General features: G+C 44.9%; 1 protein-coding gene across 1 annotated transcript in view; it reads left to right on the forward strand.

Annotated features, from left to right (window-relative positions):
• CRHR2 (corticotropin releasing hormone receptor 2) overlaps positions 1-20252 on the forward strand; it is a 251210-nt gene that overhangs the window by 174154 nt on the left and 56804 nt on the right. Inside the window, exon 8 of the mRNA XM_019508079.1 lies at positions 6738-6810. Coding sequence (XP_019363624.1) covers positions 6738-6810 — 73 coding nt within the window. The remainder of the gene's footprint in view (positions 1-6737; positions 6811-20252) is intronic.

Raw genomic sequence — 20252 nt, forward strand, 5'->3', positions numbered from 1 at the left:
TTAGTCAGACAGGCCCTGGAATAAAGAGAGAGCATACCTGTCTCTTCTCAAGAGAGTTGCTTTATTGGAAATCTAAACATACATTTAACTAGCATTCAGATCAGGCAATGGAAATTGAAAAACATTCTCACGCCCGGGAGGATGGGTGTAGGCTGGACTCCTCAGGAACTTTGCACTCTTGTTGAGTTCTTCCAACAGCTTAGGGCCATGATTAGCCACTTCCCCCAGTTAATCATCTATATACAGTTATTCCTCTCCTTGGACCACAACCATGTCATGGTGAAGAGGTTTGTGCATTCCAATGACCCTACGTTATCTGGAGACTTGTACTCCTGCTAGGGTCTCCCCTGGCAAACAGGTTTGAGGTGAGGTCCCAGACTAAGCATGGTCCAAACTCCTGAAGACCCCAATGGCAGAACAGGTGTATTTGAGGACCCAGTGGTTCTCTGCGGATGAGGGCTGCAGCTTCATGGAGGTCTCCAGTTGACTTGGACATCCTTGCCACTGGGTTCAAGGCTCCTTCCTTTCAAGTTCATGTGGCTTCTACTTGTGCACCGGCTTCCCCACATTAAAAGAGGTCACGTGCAGGCCTCTGCCGGAGATGTTAACATCTCCCACAAACCAAGTCCTGCAACAGTGGATGAGAGGTGGTGAAGGCAGGAACAGTGAACTCTGGGACTCCCTAGTCACAAATCTACACATAGACATCTACACAGTTGTGTTATGGTCGTTTTGTACTTACTCAGAAAGAAGTACAACTTGGAAGCTGGGGCTGTGACTGAGCAGTCCTCTTTAGGATCCCCTCTGCTCACCCTGAACGGGGAAAAGGCTAGAAAAGGTGCCCTAAACATAGGTTGTCTCAAACCCTGCTGGCTGGATTGCCACAGCCAGTGGGATCACTCTACCTGTGGCTAAAACCAACCAAATAAAGTACTGACATTCACCACGTGAAATGTCCTCACTTTCACGGACTCCCCGAACAGTGAAGTGAGGGTCCTGAAAGAAGAACCACCAAGTAGCTAGAGAACTTGCCACATATGACATCAGTTTTGCTGAAAGAAGGAGGTAGCTACACTTTTTTTTTTTTGGAAAACCACATAAAGAGAGGCGCATTCATGGGGCTGACTTGGCCATCAAGAACAAGATAGTTAATCAGCTTTTAGAACTCTCTGCGGGCATTAACGAGCACCTTATGACTCCCTGCCTCAAGCTCAGCAACAAGCAGTATGCTGTGGCAATCAGTGCAGGTGCCCCCGTGCTTGACGATGAAGAAGTCAACAAGAAAGAGTTTTACTGTGCTCTTGACCCAGCCCTGACTGCCACTGCCAAGGAAGACAAGCCCACCCTCCTTGCTGACTTCAATGCAAGAGTTAAGGGACACTCTGAAGTGGCACCATTGCGAAAGGAGGTGTGGGGGGAAGTCAGTTCCAGTGGTATCTTCCTCTTCAGCAGATATGCAGGGCATAACTTGCTCATCACAAATACTGTCTGCACCGTACATCAAGCTACAGCCCACTTGGTAGAGAACCATCTTGCTCTGAAAACTGAGAAATGGCAGAGGAGAAAGAAAGCATGCAACATCCTGACCAACAGCTGTGCCCCCCCACCCCTCCCCAAGGCACCACCTATCATACATCTGTGGAAAAACTTGCAAAGCATGGATTAGACTCTTCAGCCATCTTAAAACTCACTAATAACACCCCCCTCCCCCCGGCAGACATCATCCTTGTATCGAGGGATAGCCAAAGATATACAGTTATTAATGACATGCATCTATCTGCAACCTGATTGGGTATATGGTAATGCAAGGGGTTGATTGTGAAGACCCCATCCTCAGCCAAGTAAAGAATTTATGGCAGTTACTTAACAAGTGTTTAACTAGGTGGCCTCAGATGTTCACACTTAGGTTCAGCTATTAACAATGAGTGCTGTTCCTTATGGTAATAGGTTTCAATTGCTTTGTTTGTGTGACTAGTCCAACACCTAAGTCAGTGCTCTCTTGATTACATCAGCAAAAACTTGCAATATGGCCTGGCAAGCCTACCCAAAGTTCATTCCAACCTTTATATAATGGAGGAGGTATACAAATGGAGGCACTTATGCCAAGGCCTCCAGTATGTTCTTTACAGGGTGTTTTGTCTGAGATGGGTTAGGAATAGCACGTCCTGCATCTTTGCAGGGGGTGAACTAGATCAGCTTTGAGGACCCTTCCAACCCTGTGACTAGATGGCTTTCTAACTTTACTTGTGGGAGAGCGTTTGATCAGCCACAGGTCTGCAAGAGAATCTGGCCACTGTTCAGAAAAGAAACGCAATAATAGACAAGAGATGAAGAGCTACTTATATAAAGCTTCATTGATGGGCAGTTGGTAAGGAGAAAAACATTAATAAAAAATCTTATTAACAGTCAGAAAAATCAGCGTTGCTTTTGCTATCTAAAGGCTTATCAGGGGAGCAGGAGGGATATTAATTAGTATTATACAGTGTGCAAGTGTTTGCATATCTCTGAGCCTAATGAGAGATGCCTTTGTTGTCCTACTCAGCCCTGAGGGAGTTTTTCTTCTATTTGGGGGGGCTGAAGAAAAGTTATGAGTCTGATGCACATTATTAAAAAACAAACTAACAAAATAATAGCTTCCCTGTGGATTGTATGTGGGTGTTGTTTGTTTTTTTTTTTTTTCCCTTGTTCATTAAAAAAAAAACATTTTGTTGATTTTTTTGTGCGGGTTTTATTTCAGGATTGAGCACTTGGTTTGGATTTAAAGGTAAAAGTTAAGGCCAGTCAAGTAAGGAAGTCCAAATCGCTGAATACTATTGCAATCCTATTGCTCTACATAGTGTAAGCCAGGGGTGGGCAACCTACAATCTGTGGGCTGGATATGGCCCATGAATTACTCAAATTTGATTTTTGGTGGCATGCAGCTAGCCCAGTTTGTTTGCCCTCTTCAGCCCATGCCATGCAGCCAATCCACCCCCCCGCCATGCTTTTCCCCACTTCTCTCACAGCACTTGGCCAACAGCTCCAAGACCCACTGCTGTGCACTACCACTGGGAGCTGTTCCCTACAGACCCTGCACAGGTTGCTCCTGGGTCTTCAAGTCCTGTCTCATCCCTCAGGCAAGCTTGAGAGCCATCCTTAAACAGAAGAGCAGCTTTCCAGACGACCCTTTTCTAAAAACGTTGCTAAAAAGGCCTTTGATCCCTAGGTGACAGGCAGTCTTTTAAGAGTTCATCCAGTTTATCCTGAGCTGTTTCTGCAAAATGTTCCAGGTCCTGTCAGCTCCATAAAAACTGACACTTCCTTCCGCATACACGTCTCTTCTCAATTGTCCCCAACAAATCAATTTTCTTCCCTTCGAGACTGTCGAAGTGGATAATAATTAGCAAAGCAGGATGCAGCTCCTGCCAAGTCCTGCTCTCCCTTCCCACGTTTTGGAAGATTACTTGCAAATCATTATCAGGTCTTTGCGTCCGTACAACAGAACATAGCTTTGTAAGAGTCTATTGAATTGGCACAAGATTCAACCCTATCTCCTTTGGTCAACCTGACTGATATTTTGCATACCAAGCAAAGAAAATGCCAGTAATCAAATAACAGGCTGACTTCCGTTTTTTGAGACCTGCTGGCCTTGCTGCATTTCATAATGTTTCTCCAGTGAAGAGCATGCCCTTCTCAATGTGTGGTTGTCTTCGGGAAATATATTTTATTGGAATAACTACACAGTTTGGATACAGATAGACAAGCTTCTGAATGCAAGAGGTCCATCACAAGTGATGGGCAGTGAAGGGTTTTTTTTTTCTTACTATTCTTGTGATAACCCCATCTGATCTATGTTTTTCCACAGCCCAGCTTATGTTTCTCATCTGCCTCTTTATGTCTCATTTTCTAGACTGTGAACTCTTGGAGGCAGGGGCTGTTATTCACCATGTGTTTGTACAGTCCCTATAATGATGGGGGCCTAATGTGGGTCTGTCTCTGTTATCAACATCATAAGCTCCTGGATGGAGGATTATGTCTTGGGCAGCAGTAAACATGTCTTCCGGACTTAAATAATCCACTGCTGTGGTGTGCCACAGCCAGGCACAGAGAGTCCCAATCAGCAAATTGCCACACAGTGGAAAATAGAAAAGAAGAAAACTTACAGATGCAATTTGCAGAATCCAGATCACTGAGCTCCAAAACACACCTAGATCAGAAACTTCGGTAGCCTAAGCAGGTAACCCAAACTCCTAAAGAGTTTGTGGCTTGAGGTTCAAGACTCCATATCCTTTTAGTGGGTTAACTACTCGAACCAAAATTAATGTGCTCTGGGTAGCACAGTGCAGTGTCATGGAGAAATATAGAGTCCAGCTTTGAATGAGCTAGCTCAGGTGCTGGATGCAATACAGCTATGTCAGCTCGGTGTTTCATCAGGCTAATTATGGGTAGTCCTGCTGAAAAGCAGGGTGTCTTAGCTTGGATGGAGCTTTGTGGTAATGTGGCTGTACTTCTTTTGGTACCTGAGGTAACTCATTCAGAGCCAAGTTCATAGATGGTCAGGGGCTGGAAGGGACCTTGTAGATCATCAGGTCCAGTCCCCCTGCACTAGGCAGGAAAAGACAGCTGGGGTCAAGTGACCCCAGCGAGGTGAATGTCCAGTCTCCTTTTGAAGATTTCCAGGGTAGGTGACAGCCCCACCTCTGCAGGGAGTTTATTGCACAGTCTGGACACCCTGATGTTAAAGGAGTTTTTCCTCGAATTGAGCTTGAAGCAGCCTTCCAGGAGTTCATATCCATTGCTTCTCATATGGTTTGTCTTGCAAGTCCCTGATCATACGGGTGGCTCTTCTCTGGACCCTCTCAAGTTTTCCCACATCCTTGTTGAAGTGCGGTGCCCAGACCTGGCCGCAGTACTCCAGCTGCAGTCTCACCACTGCGGGAGTGTCACTTCCTTAGCTTTACATGAGATGCAACGATTAATGCACGCCAGCATGTTGCTTGCCCTGCTGGCCACAGCATCGCACTGCCTGCTCATGTCCGTGCAATGGTTGATCACTAACCCCAGGTCCCTTTTGGCTATTCAAATTGTCACCACCGAGCCTGTATGTATGTTGAAGGTTGCTTGCCCCCAGATGGAGCACCTTGCACTTGCAAGTGTTAAACTTCATCTGGTTCTGGTCTGGCCAACTCCACCTGTATCTGCAACCTATCTCCTGGCATGACCACGCTCCTCCATAACTTGGTGTCCTCCACAAACTTGGCCAGCGAGCTTTTCACTCCCACATGTAAATCATTGATAAAGATGTTGAAAAGCACCAGTCCAAGCACGGACCCCTGAGAGACACCACTGGCCACTTTGCGCTAGGACGACACAGATCCATTCACAAGAACTCTCTGGGTCCTACCATGCAGCCAGTTTTCCGCCCACTGAACTGTCGAGCAGTTAAGCCCACAATCTTCCAGTTTTTCTACAAGGATATTGTGGGATGCTAAATCAAAAACCTTTTGGAAGTCTAGGTATATAATGTTGACCTCTCCCATGTCCAGGTGGCAAGAGACCTGGTCATGAACGGAGATGCGATTGGTAAGACAAGACCTACCCATGACGAAGCCAATGCTTGCTCTCGTTCAGAATCTTACCCTCAACGACCATATCGCACATAGATTTTTTAACGAGCTTTTTCAGGATTTTCCCTGGGATGGAGGTTAGGCTGATTGACCTATAGTTGCTCGTGTCCTCCCTCTTCCCCTTCTTGAAGATAGACACAATGTTGTCCCTCATCCAATCCTCAGGGACCGCTGTGTGTACACCAATTTATTCTTTTTCAAGAGGACCATGATGTCCCTATTGAGGCAGGAAGCCAGGTATCTTCAGTGCAGCTCTGCATTGTGTTGCATCAATTTGTAATTTATACAGTAATGTGGAAACAGCCGAAGTCATGATGTGGAAGCACAGAAGCCCAGACTTAGTTTCCCACTTGCTGAACTCAGAGAAAAGAAGGTGCTATTCCTGACTTGAATTAAAGCAGAAGTAATACCTTCACATGCATTGCAACTCTGCAATACCCAACACTGATTTAACAAACTCCAGTTAACTGACCCTTTTTTGATGAGATGAAGTTAACTTTTTTGAGGTTGTATTGTAGGAGAATGCTTGTCAGACCAACTCATTTCAAGCCCGATCCCTCTCTGTTAAACTTGGGGGTTGCTAATCTAAACTGCACCCTGATCAAACCCCGCAGGATGGATTCCCTATTCATTCAAAATCCAATTTATTCTTCCTGTTTCCTTAGAGCCCTTTGCATAAGCAGGTCCTCACTATACACATGTGAATAATTTGTCATTCCTGCATTATAATGCTCAATCTTCTTCCATTCAGGGGACGAGCTCTCTTTCTGACACAGGCAATTACAATTTGCAGCCATAAAGGAAGCATCTGCTATAAGGATGACCATATCCTCCTTCCAGCTGATCTCAGGCACTGTTCTCCTGTTTCCTGGAAATGTTTTTCTGGCCAACAGCCAGAAACTTAGCAGGAACGTGACTTGGCTGTACTCAGTAACAATCAAAGATCAGATCTGTAGCCACAGATGAGAAGACTTGCGAGGAGAAAATGGACCAGTTGCATGCTGTATATGTAATTAAACATAAAAAAGATTTCCAGGGCATGACTGCACAATTCCCTAAGATGTATATAATATACTCAGCTTGTGGGAATTGCGTTAACGCTTACAAATGGGTGTTCATTTTCTCTTACAGATGCTGGTTCGGGAAGGAACCAGGAAAGTACATAGACTACATATATCAAGGCCCAGTGATTCTTGTTCTTCTGGTAAGCTTATGCGTGGGACTAAGGAGAACTGCATCAAAATCACGAATGTTTATATAGGCCCCCCTTGTATTCGGTGTGCAGTTAGAACATGCATGTTTTAGACTTGCAGTGTATGTGCAAACCGTGGGAAACATTGAATGTCTTCACATCAGCTTTCCTTGTGCCATTGCATTAGGCTGGGGGAGCTTGCCTCTGGTTGTGGTTCATGAGGAAGTCAAGCCCGTTGGTCCTGTTCATTTGGGGCAGACTCAACCCTGTATCAGCCGCTGTATAAACCAGGGCTTGAAGCATCCTGGCGTCTGCCAGAGGGGAGTTTGTAGTGCTTGTCAGTCAGTCTCTTTCTCACCTCCTCCAAGTACCTGTGGAGTAGGCAGCATAGCCAGGGTAGTAGGGAGGTATGCCAGTCCATCGTATCTTTGTGATTTTTGTAGACATGCCATCTGCCTCGGTCTCGGCAGAGGCTCGACTATAGTGAGTCTGGCTGATTCGAGGAAATACAGTTGGCACTTCCCTGTACCAGCTGGAGTGAAGCCAACCTCTCCTTACCCACCCATCTGTTTCCACTGTTTAAACACTACATTACTGCAGTTCCAGTCTGCGGCAAGTTTTGTGCAACGCCATTACCCTCATGTGAGATTGAAGTACATGCAGAGAACCGAATCGCGGGTCTGGCATGAGTCCCGTTCTGTTGAAGCCCCATTACAGCGGAGGTAATGAAGTGAAGTAGATTGCTGCTGAGATGGAGAGAAAGGAGACTGGAAATTTTCTCTCCAAGATCCTCTGGGGACCCCTCTGTAGGGCCTTTCCAACCCGGGAAGGAACAACAGCGTCCCAACACTTCTTCCTGGCCTTTCCCTTTGGGCACGATTTATTAATGCACATAAATCAGTGGTTGGCAACCTGTTCTGGCTGCAGGCCAGAATGACCCATCTCAGGTCAGGACACGAGCACAGGTGGCTGCTAGGACCTGCCTGAAGCTGGAGGCACAGGGGAAAGCACTCACAGTTGAAGCCCCGCTCCATCAAATGCCTCCAAAACTCCATATCTGCAGACTGTATCCATGGGTCCATGAGCTGGATCCAGCTTGCAGGCCATGGGTTTTCAACCCCTGACACAGACTCATTGTGCAATGCAGAAGCTGTTCCCATGACCCCATTGTGTTGTATGAATCTGTAATTTATACAATAACGTGGAAACAGCCAAAGTCATTATGTGGGAGCACAGGAGCCCAGATTTAGTTTCCAGCTTGCTGAACTCAGAGAAAAGAAGGTGCTATTCCTGATTTAGAAGGAATTAAAGCAGAAGTAATCACTTCATATGCCCTGTGGTGTATTGCAACTCTGCAATACCCAACACTGCTTTAATGAACTCCAGTTAACTAACCTTTTTTGATGAGATGAAGTTAAGTTGTATTGTAGGAGACCAACTCATTTCAAACCCAATGGCTCTCTGTTAAACTTGGGGGTTGCTAATCTAAACTGCACCCTGATCAAACCTCACAGGATCAGCTCCTTCAGTCCCATCTGGGTGTGATCAGAGAACATGGATGGCTTTTCCCAAGCCCCCTTGTTCTCATAGGGCAGAGGACTCTATTATACCTTCAGTCAACTTTTATATTAAATAAAAATATCATTTAATCTCCCTGAAACCACCTCCTCTAATTCCCCTGGCAGTTGCTGCCCATTCCAGAATTCTTCCCATCGTTTTTATGCAGTCAGCGTTCTCATACTTTTTGCCACTTGCTGGTTTCCTCCCCAACCTACTGAGAAACTGGGTTTACCTTCCCATACCAAAATCCCATTCCCCTAATTACCTTGAGTGATATTTTTCAAGACATTTCATTTTTTTTTTTATAGAGAGCATTTTTTATTGAAAAGCATTTCATGCCCAGCAGTTTTATGGACAGTGCCTCCCACCGTATGCCACGGTCCTTTGAAAATGTAGCAGTATGTGCCATGGGAGAGCGGCTGGAGGTCCAGCACAAGTAGGACTTATTTTCAAAACGTTGACACTTTTGATTTCCCCATGCCAGGTTTTCTGTAAGCGCTGTGGTCCCTGTAATTGTTCTGTCGAGGGAGAGCATGACAAATTCATAGAGTCCAGCAAATGACAATGATGTCAGTTGCTTTTCTGCAAAAACCACCCCGTTTAGGAAAGAAAAGCTGTTTTTTGTCATAAAAAAGTCTGCTAGAAAAATGTCAGCCTCATTAGTCTCTTCAGATTATGTGTAGGAGAAGCTTCCAAGGGTGTGTGACTGAACCATAAGAGGGAACCAAGGTCCTGAACTAGGAAACCACAAGCAAAGGAGCCCGTATTTATGTTCTTGGACAGCTCTTGATTAGATTCTCCTCTGTACCAGGGCAGAGCCCCAGTGAAGTTTGTCCATCATTTGCAGGGTGAAAGCCTGAGAGCTGAGACAATGCCAGGATCAGCCCCCTGGGCTCGAGACAGCTCTAGGATTGGTGCCATTTCTCCCCAGCCCCTTTGTAAAATGGGCCATAGACGCTCAGTCGTCTCTTGTAGTGCACCTAGGGATCCTCTTATTTCATAGACATTAGGGCTGGAAGGGACCTCGGAAGATCATCGAGCCTGGCCCCCCACCCAAAAGGGCAGGAAATGAAAGCCACAACGTGAGTGTAGTGGCTTCTGTTGCTACTGCTGCTATTATTTAATAGCCTTGAGCACCTTTGAAGCAGATAATTATAAAATGGCAGAAATGTGGCAGGAAATTAAATATTAAAATTGAATTTTCGGCTGGTAAGTAAGCAATTAAAGCATTCGGTATTCTGTTGTCTTTCAGGAATCTAATCAAGTAAAGCACAGAAGAGTTGTTATCTTAATTAATTTTTTTTCTTAAGCCAACACAATGGATATTTTATCCCATCTCCCTCGTGCATTTTGACATAATTATAATCTATTCAAAATTCCCGTAGATGGCAGAAAGGTAGTACAGTCACATGCACAACACACCATACCGGGAGCCAGGAGCCCTGTGTTCTCCTAGCCCCTTCCTGGACTTTTGGCCCTTCCTTCACCTCTCTCTGTTTCTTCTACTCAAATGATGCTCCCATTCCTCTGTTGAAGCCACATTATAGTGGAGGTGCTCTGAGATCTCCAGAGGAACGGTGCTATACAGGAAATAACTATCTGTATAGGATCTGTGCCGTGTCACCGGTGGGAAACCTGGCAGTGGCAAGCAGTGAGTAGGTGCCAGATTTTAGAAAACAGATGTTGGCCCATTCATTAATTGATTGACGTTTCTTGGGGAAATGTTGGGAGCCCACTTCTTGGAGAAATAAGACGAGGGCCCAGATTCTCTTCATCTGTATCCCTTTGAAGTGTCATAGGATTAGATAGCAGAAAGGACTCCTTTAGCTGGTGAGAACATCCCAATCAGCCCCTTTACCACCCTCCTTTGGGGACCCCCTTAATGGAAGGGGTGTTCAACTACCCTGGGAAATGTAGAAATGGCCCTGAAATGCATGAGCAGCCACTAGTTTCTTTTGAACCTGGCAGGGCATGGGCTTGGGAGAGATTCACCCTCTAAGTGGTTTATATTTTAATTTCATTGTGGATGAAAAAAGCACTTCCCCATTGTCTAGGAGTTTAGCTGCTCATGCTTTCTCAACTTGGGGATGTTAACAAACAAGGGATGATGAGGTCGAACGGTCATAAACTACTGCAAGACCGTTTCAGGCTGGACATAAGGAAGAATTTCTTTACTGTCCGAGCCCCCAAGGTCTGGAACAGCCTGCCATCGGAGGTGGTTCAAACACCTACATTGAACACCTTCAAGAGACATTTGGATGCTTATCTTGCTGGGATCCTGGGACCCTGCTGACTTCCTGCCCCTGGGGCAGGGGGCTAGACTTAATGATCTTCCGAGGTCCCTTCCAGCCCTAATGCCTATGAAATCTATGAAATCTATGAATTGCTGTATTCATTATTAAAATACTACAAATGCACAGTTGTGTGTGCAGTTACGGGGGCAGAGAGTGGAAAATCAGTAGTAGAAGCCTGTCCACAGCAATGCAGAGAAGGAGAAGAAGGATGTCTGTATGTACGTGTGCATCTCATCAAGTGAGCCGGCATGAAGAGCTGCTCATCGGGCCAGCAGAGTCATGATAAGTTCTGTTTTGGTAGCAGTAGTTCGAAAGCCAGAAAGTCTCAGAAGTAATCTGATATTCAGCTTGTGCATCATTACCTTTAGGTCTGCTGTGATCCTGCCACTGGGGGATGCTCTGTGCCACGCTGCCTGGTGTCTCTCCATTTGCTAGGGGCTGAGTTGGGGCAATGGGGTTGTGCCTTGGATTCCTGCTCTTGCTTGCTTCAGTGGTTCCTTAGGGGCTGTGGCAACTGGCTGTAATTTAGAAGAGCCTCAAGGCCGCTCTGGACTGAGCCTCAGGCCAAACCAGCTGCCATCCAGGTCTGGAATTTGGTGTCCTGAATTTCACTTGGGTACCACTGCAACTTGGCCTGTCTCATAAGAATAATGGAAGTACAACAGTAATTGCCTTGTGTAATTGGGGATATTCGATACAGTTTAAGAAATTAAGTTCCTTATTTTTTCCATTATTGTTAATGGGGCACTCCTTTGCAAGGAAAGGTGCAGCGGAGAAGGGGTTATGACCCTGAATTCATTCAACAGTCTTATTTTTAACATTCTTATTAAGACATTCTCCCACGGCAAAGCTGCATTTTTCATTCAAATCCTGTTTCTCATTAAAAAAAAATCTGCAGCTATAAATTGTACTAAAGCTACTAAATGGTCTGTCATTTTATGAGGCCTCTTCAAGGCTAATCAAGCAATAAATAGTGGCTCAAATGTCCTTTATCACTGCACTTTTAAAGAGCCATTATGGGAAGTTCTGGATTAATAGCACCGAAGATTGAAGGCCTACATTTATCCAGGTAGAATACAATGGCAGGGCTGACTTCCCCAGCAGTGAGCCATAAATCTCTGCTTTAGAAATGAGAGGATGGTTCAGTCCTTTTTCTTTGGGTTTGAAGTAGATGCTGGAATTGGAGGAGAGGCCACTAAGAAAGCCCGAAAGCTCTGGGGCAGTTTCACTCTCAGATAAATAGATTTCTATTTGAACCAATGATGAGTCAAAAGATGCAAGTAAAATATGAAGTGCCGAAGTAACTTAAAGCCAAGACTAACCAAGGGGTTCAGATACCTAATTGGCCCTTAAAATCAGTAGTAAATTGGAGTTTGCCTCCTACTTTGGTATATCTGCTTGGGAAAACTGGCTGGTATAACTTGACGGGTGTAATTATATTGCTCTCATTACACTAGGAGGAAGTGATATATAAGCTATAGTAGAAGAAGGCTGTGTTAATCTTGTATGTGTGGGGACAGAGTCAGGTCGGTAAAGGCATTTCACTAGAGCTCCAACCATATGACTTTGAGCCTTGCTCCAAACTTGTGTTGAAGGTCACCCACCCCTTGCTGACACATGGGTACCTGGTTAGTTGGGTTGGGATGTTGAAAGCGTGACACGATACCAGCCCCTTGTGTACCACTGATGGCAGAAATCGGCATGTTTTAATAACACTAGCCTGATGGACCACTGGGTTTGGGTGAACTTTGACCTTTATTCCCAAATAAATGTCCCCATAGAGAGTTATACTGGAATAATAGCCATAGCAGCGTAATGATACCACAATAATTCTGCCACAGCCAGAGGTGCCAGTACGTGGGGGCCCGAGGTCCCTGGCCCCCCTTGGGAAGACGGCTGTTACCTCAGATGCATAGAACTTTACATATGTCCATCTCCCCAGCAAATATAAAAGTCAGTGACTATGGCCACAGCTCTACATAGACCTTAAATTCTCTTTTCAAAGACAACATAGGCCAGAGTCTAAGTTTCATTGAAACTCCCTGGGACTCCAAAAGAATCATACCCTTTAAGTCCTCTTCATCCCATACCACATGCAGGCAGGACCCCCCCAAGAGAAAATAAGCGAAGAGGGTGCATGACTTATTGTCATTGTGATTTTCTTCTCACTGTTGGAGGTAAATGATTATACAAGGGGCCCTCCAAGAGAAGAAAGCCCTCAATACCTTCTTGCTGGTCCCCTGATACATCTTGTGGCCAAGAAGTACGATGCTGAGAGTTGCCAAGCTCAGCAGTGGTTCAGGATGCAGGGAGCTTACTTGTTTGTTTGCTTCCTTTTTTCTTTCGGAAGAAGTAGAAACGTTTGCAGATGCCCAGAATTGGAAGACATGGCCCAGATTACTTGTGGTCAGAGGTATTTTGCTTTTGTGTGGACATCGGACTCAGAAGAAGACGCAGACATGAAATAGAAATTGCACGTTCTGGTCTCCACATCTCAAACAGGACCTGGTAGAATTAGAAAAAAGGAGAGCAAAGGGTCACCAAGATGGTCAAAGTTACAGAGCAACTGTCTCACCAGGAGAGACTAAAAAGGCTGAATTCTTCAGTTTGGAAAGGAAAACACTTGATATGATAGAGGTCTATGAAATCATGTTTGGTGTCGATCAAGCGAACAGAGAAGTGTTATTCACCAAGTCCTAGAATATAAGAACTGGGGGCCATCCACTGAAATGAACCAGAGATACAGTTGAAAGAAATGAGAGGAAGTATTTTTTTACACCACGTGTAGTTAACTTGTAGAACTCCTTGCCACAGGGAGCTGTAGATGCAAATAGCCCAGCCAAGTTCAAAAGGAGAAGACACACGTCTGTTTAATAGCTATGAAGCAGAACAGTCAGGGATGAATCGTACACTGATAGCTGATGCCAGGGAGGGTAAGAGAAGGAAAGAATTATGCCAGACATACCCTGCACATACCCTAATGTGTGGCATGTGCAGGGCCACACATTATGGCATGTGCAGGGCCACACATTATGGCATGTGCGGGGCCACATATTAGGGCATGTGCAGGGCCACACATTAGGGAATGCCTATGTCTAGCGTAGGCATGCCCTAATGCCTATGCTACTGCTATTGTTGGAGACAGAATATTGAGCTGGATGGACCATTGGTCTGACCTAATATGGCTCTTCTCATATTGTGTGCACAAAGCCTATATCTTTCTCTAGAAAAATACGAGGGAGCAAATGCATTTTATTTCTTCCCCATTCCTTGATGCATTTCAGTGTTGGAAAGGAGCCAAGCTGATATAGTCATGCCAATGTGGTTGACACTATGAAATTCAATTTCTTATAGTAACTGCAAAATCCAATTGTATCCGATAGTTTTGATTGCAATGTGTAGTACAAAAGCCATTCTTGCTTCTCATAACTTCTCAGCCTGTTTTTAATCTAGCACCTTTTTCTGTATGGATGGTACGGGGGGCAAAGAGTTGATAATCCCTGCCAGCAGATCAAATTTCTGCTTCTAAGTAATATAGTGTATTTGATACAGCACCTTTGATGCAATCAGTCTCCAAGTGCTGGCAAGCCAGTGAAAGGTACATTCAGAGGAACAGGGCCAACCCATCTGGAAATGAGCACGAGGTGTAGTTAATTGAATGTCTTTTTTCTCAGCCACTGCCAGTGTTAGCTAACCCCCAGCACCAAATCTGAATTGCTCTGTAATATTTCTGAAAGCAAAGAGCTTGTTAACATCCAATGTTTCAAACTGTTAGAGCCCGGAGCTCCTCAGCTAATTGGTTTGAAATATTTAGGCTGTTTAACACTTGTACATGTCTTTAGGAGATTTTTTCTCCCTCTGTAACTGATAAACAAGCAGCTTTCTGATCTGTGCAGTTAAGGCCTTTTTCAAATAATTAATAGGGATAAATTCATTGCTCGCATAAGCGGGCACATGAATAGACAGAAAGACCTACACTCTACTCCCAACTCTGCTCTGAATCAGCCATTTGGCAAGTGAAATCCCTGCGGTGTGCCTCAGTTTCCCCATCCATATCACAGCATTAGTGATCCTTATCTTCCTCTGAAAAGTGCTTTGAAATCTGCAGATGGCCAGAGACTGTGGATGCGCTAGGGGTGATTGAGTTAAGGGTAGTGCCCTTACCAAATGTGGAATGTGGCCCTGGTTCTCAAGAAATTCTTTGGGATCAATAATCCATGTTTTCAAGTGGCCTTAATGACTTATATAAATCAGCTTTGGGTCCCTGTTTGTATGTTATATCCTCCCCTTGTTGCAATACAAGCAGACAAGAACCATTTTAGAAGGACTCAGTCTAATAGATGTCCCAAGGATGGAGCAAATCCTCCATCCAGTAGACCTTTAAAAATGAGGGCAACTACCCTAAAAACATGCTACCGCTCAACCCAAGCCACTGGATCTGGTGCAGAAATCAATAGTTAAAATGCTAAGAGACTGTGATATTCAGGAGGTCCCACCTAGGGACTGAGAGAGAGCGCTTGGCTCATTTATTCTAACAAAACCAGGGCTGAGATGGGGTACGATTGCTGTCTAAGAGCACATTAAGGGAATAAAACCCAGGGTGCTAACTGTGTCTGCTGTCTTCTCAGCTGTAGAAGAGTGATTTAAGCTAAAAGGCAGCATTGGACAGATGGATGTACATAGGCCATGAATTCATCTAGTGTGGAAATTAGGAGAAGGCATCTAAAACATCAGAGCAGTGAAGTTCAATAGCCTTCATCTGGCGGAGACAACAATGCATCTTGATTTAGGACGGAGCATAATGAACAGGATTGTGTGGCATGGCTGCCTACTATAGACAGGATTGGAAGTCAAGGACCCCACCAGTCTCCTGCAGTCCTGCTCTTGAATAATCCTGTGACCATAATGATGACTTCCAGCCTTGAAATCCTATAAAATTCACTGCCGTGCAAAATGGTGTCACAGTCAGTTCACTCCACATATTGTTTTTTGTGGTAAGTAAGAGCACCGTTTAATAGAGATCACAAACTGCCCCGTCTTGGTCTGAGATAGTTCAACGGATAGCACCCAGCACAGATGTGCATCTGTTATTAGCCAGCCCAGAAACACTGGTTAAGAAAGAAAGAGCATCAGGCACACACGGGGGTGGGAAACAAGGAGGTTTGCGGTAGCCTTGAGAAATAATCAGCTGCATGTCTGATGGGATCAGCTCAAGCAGTGGTCTGGCCTTGGCAAACGTGTGTCAAAAAGAGGAGGCCTTAAATGGTGTCTAGTCGGTTGGAAATGGGGAACCTCTGGATGGTTTGGAGCAGTTGCAAATATAAGTAAGCAGTTAGTTTTGTTTTATGAGCAGATCCCATGGGCTGGTGGGTAAGTCCCTTAGACCCACTGAAATCAGTGGGAGTTGGGCACTGGGCTAGGTCTTAGGCTGTAGTGTCACTGGAGATAGGTTTAAAAAGGGTGCCAGAATGACAGCGTCCAGGGAGCCTGCACCTCAGCGGAGGCAGCCCGGGTATGGGGGCATCATGCCACAACAACAGCATCATTGCAGCAGCCAGGGTGTCTGGGTCTCCAAGGCAAGTAAGACTGACACCCTGCCCCTTCTCTGCTCTTTGGGGTTTCTGCTCAGGGCATCAAACTCAGTAGTTATGCCTCTGGATGTAGGTGCCTAACTAACGCTGAGGATTGGGGCATTAGCATCTTTGCATCTGAGTTGTCCATCTGTAATAGGGGAATGATAGCACTGTCTAACCTCCAGAGGCGTTGAGAAGATGAACATAGCAGCCTTCAATTACCTGCGGGGGCGTTCGAAAGAGGATGGAGCTAGACGGTTCTCGGTGGTGGCAGATAACAGGACAAGGAGAAATGGTCTCAACTTGCAGGAAGGGAAGTTTAGGTTTAATATTAGGAAAAGCTTTCTCATGAGGAGGGTAGTAAAGTGCTGGCACAGGCTCCCCCGAGAGAGGTGGTGGAAGCTCCATCCTTGGAGGGGGTTTTTTAACACCCAGCTAAACACAGTCTTGGCTGGGTTGATCTAGTTGGGATGGTCCTGCTTTGAGCAGGGGGTTGAACTAGCTGGAGATGGTCCCTTCCAACCCTCATTTTCTACGGTGCTATGATATTAAAGGTTGGAAGGTAGCAAACACTATAGCAACAAAGGCTAGAAAAGTACAAGAAGTAATGAGACAGGGTGGGTGTTTTGCTTTGCCCTGGTGCCTGGGAGCACAAGTTGTCTGTATTTTGGAGGTGAAGCTATGCTGGCAGATCTGACCGAAACAAAAACTCAGCATGTGCGAGAAGAGAGAGGGAAGAGCCCATTGTAAAAAATGTTGGAGGAGCTCCTGTCCTCCTGCTGCATTATTAGTCCCTTCTGTTTTAGACAAGCAAGCCCTGCCAAGTACAAATGGCATCATTGAATCAGGCAGAATAATAAGCTAGAGCTGACAAGTTTTATCTTTGAACTTGTCAACTGGCCATAGTCACTCCACTGGGAGAAGAAGGAGCAGTTAGCCAAGTCTCAATGTGAATTTTCTTCCAGACTTGTTAAGACAGGGGCGGGCATGATGCGGCCCGCAGGCCAGATGTGGCCCTCCAGGCCACTCTAAAATATTTAGAAAATGAATATTTTATCTGCCCCCGCTGTCACGTGACCCTTGATGGCTTGCCAAAACTCAGTAAGCGGCCCTCCGCCCCAAATAAATGACCACCCCAGTGTTAAGAGCATCAAGAGGAGAAGAGTCCATTAATGTTATGCACATGGGCATTTTCATCTCAAGTCACAGGGAGAACTCCACTGGGGCATCAGTGACAAGTCTACCCGCATACCAGTCCAAACAGCAGGGCCAGCTTTGAGAAGCAAAACATAGATATCCAACCTAGGCTGGACTCCATTTGTATGGAGTGAGCTGGGATACATCTGCCAGTATGAGAAAACCCAGAGGTCTTGCTGTGTTGCTCAGGGTCGTATCAGTCATCAAAACTAGGATCAGGTAAAAACTTTTGCCCTAGGTCAGATTATCCTTTTCCTAGGATCTTGGAAACATTTATTACCCAAACTAATTCTCTGTCACTTCAATGGCAGGGCACTGGCAGTGCTCCCCACCCCACTTCTTTTATCGATGGCATGTTGAAGGGTGTTCGTGGTGTTTCAGATATGGGTCCTTTACTTGTGGGTGAGGTGGTTTACAATCCTTAGATGAAAAGCCTTACAGAACCACAACATCCTGTAGTAATCACTGGTGGTTATTAGCATACAGTACTATCACCACTCTGTACGGACCGCAGTGCTATTGAGGAGTCCTCATATAAACATTATAGGAAGGACACTATAAAAAGGTAATTTGTAATGTGAGGCCTTTCTGCTGCTGTGGCTGAGCTGATCTCATCCCCTTGGATCATTCTTCCCCATTGAATGTGCCTTCAGCGCTCTGTTCGGTTAATGGACCACTTCTCGGCTGGAACAGGCAGGCAGACAAAATTAAATGCTCAAGAAGAAGATTGGTTCAGGGAATTAGTAAAGGGGATGTGCCATGAGTTTAGGGTCCACATCACAATTCGACCATCCATGATTTAAGAGCAGATTGGTGTAAGGCGGTGGTACGTTCAGTTCTGAAGGGAGGGATGGTTCAGCTAACCCTCTCCTAAATCTCACGTTGGACCCCCACGTAGCACAATTTGAACACGTTTCGTGTTATCTACACCCCCCTACCTTGTATCTGGATTAGCCCAGAATTGGGAGCACTGGAGTTACACCAAGAGATCACTCTTTGGTGCGTTTTTCACCAGTTTAAACTAGGAAGCATGGGAAGGGGGCACTGGAAAATGCTACGTAACTGCAAAACAAGGATGAAAATCAAAGCCGAATGCCTGGAAGTGCCTATGACACCATGGAAGAGTCTGACAGAACTGGCATTTCTTGCCCTGTAAAAATGACCCTAGAAGTTTTACAAGCCCCTGCACTTCTGGAGAGCTAAAAGAAATAACATGAACCAGGCCGGCATTATGCATGCTCTTCCCCACGCAGATCTGCAGATGTACATCAGTGCCGACCTAAGCATACCTGACCTTCCAGGCTTGGGCTTCTAATGGACAAGGACAAGTGTCTGAGTGCTGGAGTATATCATAGAGGTTAGGGAAAGAGTGCGTCTATCTGCATCCCCGTACCACACCGGTACATTTTCTCATCCAGCTCATCCTTCATCTGGTCTCATTTGCAATGACTTGAGCACCAGGCTTGTCACTGTTCCCCAGGGAGACTATTCCACACCTTACCAGGTCTTGACACTTCCCAGTTTTCCTGCTCAGTTTTCCTCTTTTTAATTTTATCTTATTATTCCTGGTTAAATAACATTTCCCAACACCTGGTATTAACTAAAAGCAGCCCTTATGATGCATGTAACCTTTGAAAGGAGAACTTTTGTAATAAAACAGCCACATCTAATAATAATGTCAAAGCAATGTGACAGGGCAATTAAAAGAGGAATTAAGAAACTGGCAGAAAATTAGTTTATTGAGGTCAAGATGACAGTATATTATGCTTCAGTTGAAATGACTGCTCTGAATGCAGCTCGGGTTACTAAATTATGGGGGGGATGGGATTTTACTGCATTGTATAAAAGTAGGGAGAAGGACAAGTGGATCCACATTTACGTTTATTGGGAGTGAAGACAGCAAATATTAAGGGAAATATATAAGAACAAAGACTTTATAAAGTACAAAAAGCAGAGCACCATTGAAATGTGCCTTGTGAATGGGAACCGTCATTAACCACTTGCAAAGGAGGTAGAAGCAGTAGTGATTTTTGGTTTAAATTCATGAATGTCTCGAGGCACATCTGTGGAGAAACCTTCTTAGTAAGAATTCCCTTTTGTGCTTCATGAGGTCCTGTTTAGATCATGGTGAGCTGGACTGGTAATTTTTTTTCTCATGCTGCATCTTATGTTGGAAAACACCAAAATATTGTGAAAAAGGTCGATTCCAGCAAGTCACCTTGTTTGGGAAAAAAATTGTTCAAAATGCAAAACCTTGTTTTGTGCTCCAATACAACTTTTTATTATTCGAAATATGAAGTCAAATGTGTCTTATAGGAATGAAAAGTTTCAAGTGATATGATCCATGTTTTTTTTCAGGGGATCAATTTACGTAATTTTTTTTTTTTGAGATTTTTGATTTTTCATCCCCGTGTGGGATGTGGAAAAACCTAAAGAAAAAAAAAGTGTTAATATTGCTGCAGGGCTGGGGAAAAACATTTCCTGCATAACTGCAATTGCACACTCTCCGAGGCTGTAATTATGGGTGTTCTGGATCTTAATTTATCGTCCGGCACGTAGTTATCATTTAATGCTGAAGAGTAGAAGAATAAGATCTGCACTGATTTACCAGCTATGGGGGTGCGGCCTTAGCAATTTCTACCATCAATATCAGAAGACAATCTTAACCAACCTTTTCATTATGAAGTTGAAAACACGCTTTAAAAACAGGCGGTTAAAGGTATCAAACCAGAAAAAACCACTCAACCAGCCTCCCAGCATTACTTCTATTACATGTCGCTTCATCTGTCTTCATTATGGAATTGCCATCTGAGTTTTTGTCCAGTTCTGA

Source organism: Gavialis gangeticus, unplaced genomic scaffold (genome assembly GCF_001723915.1).
Source record: "Gavialis gangeticus isolate Ggan-Ray unplaced genomic scaffold, GavGan_comp1, whole genome shotgun sequence".
Lineage (NCBI taxonomy): Eukaryota > Metazoa > Chordata > Crocodylia > Gavialidae > Gavialis > Gavialis gangeticus.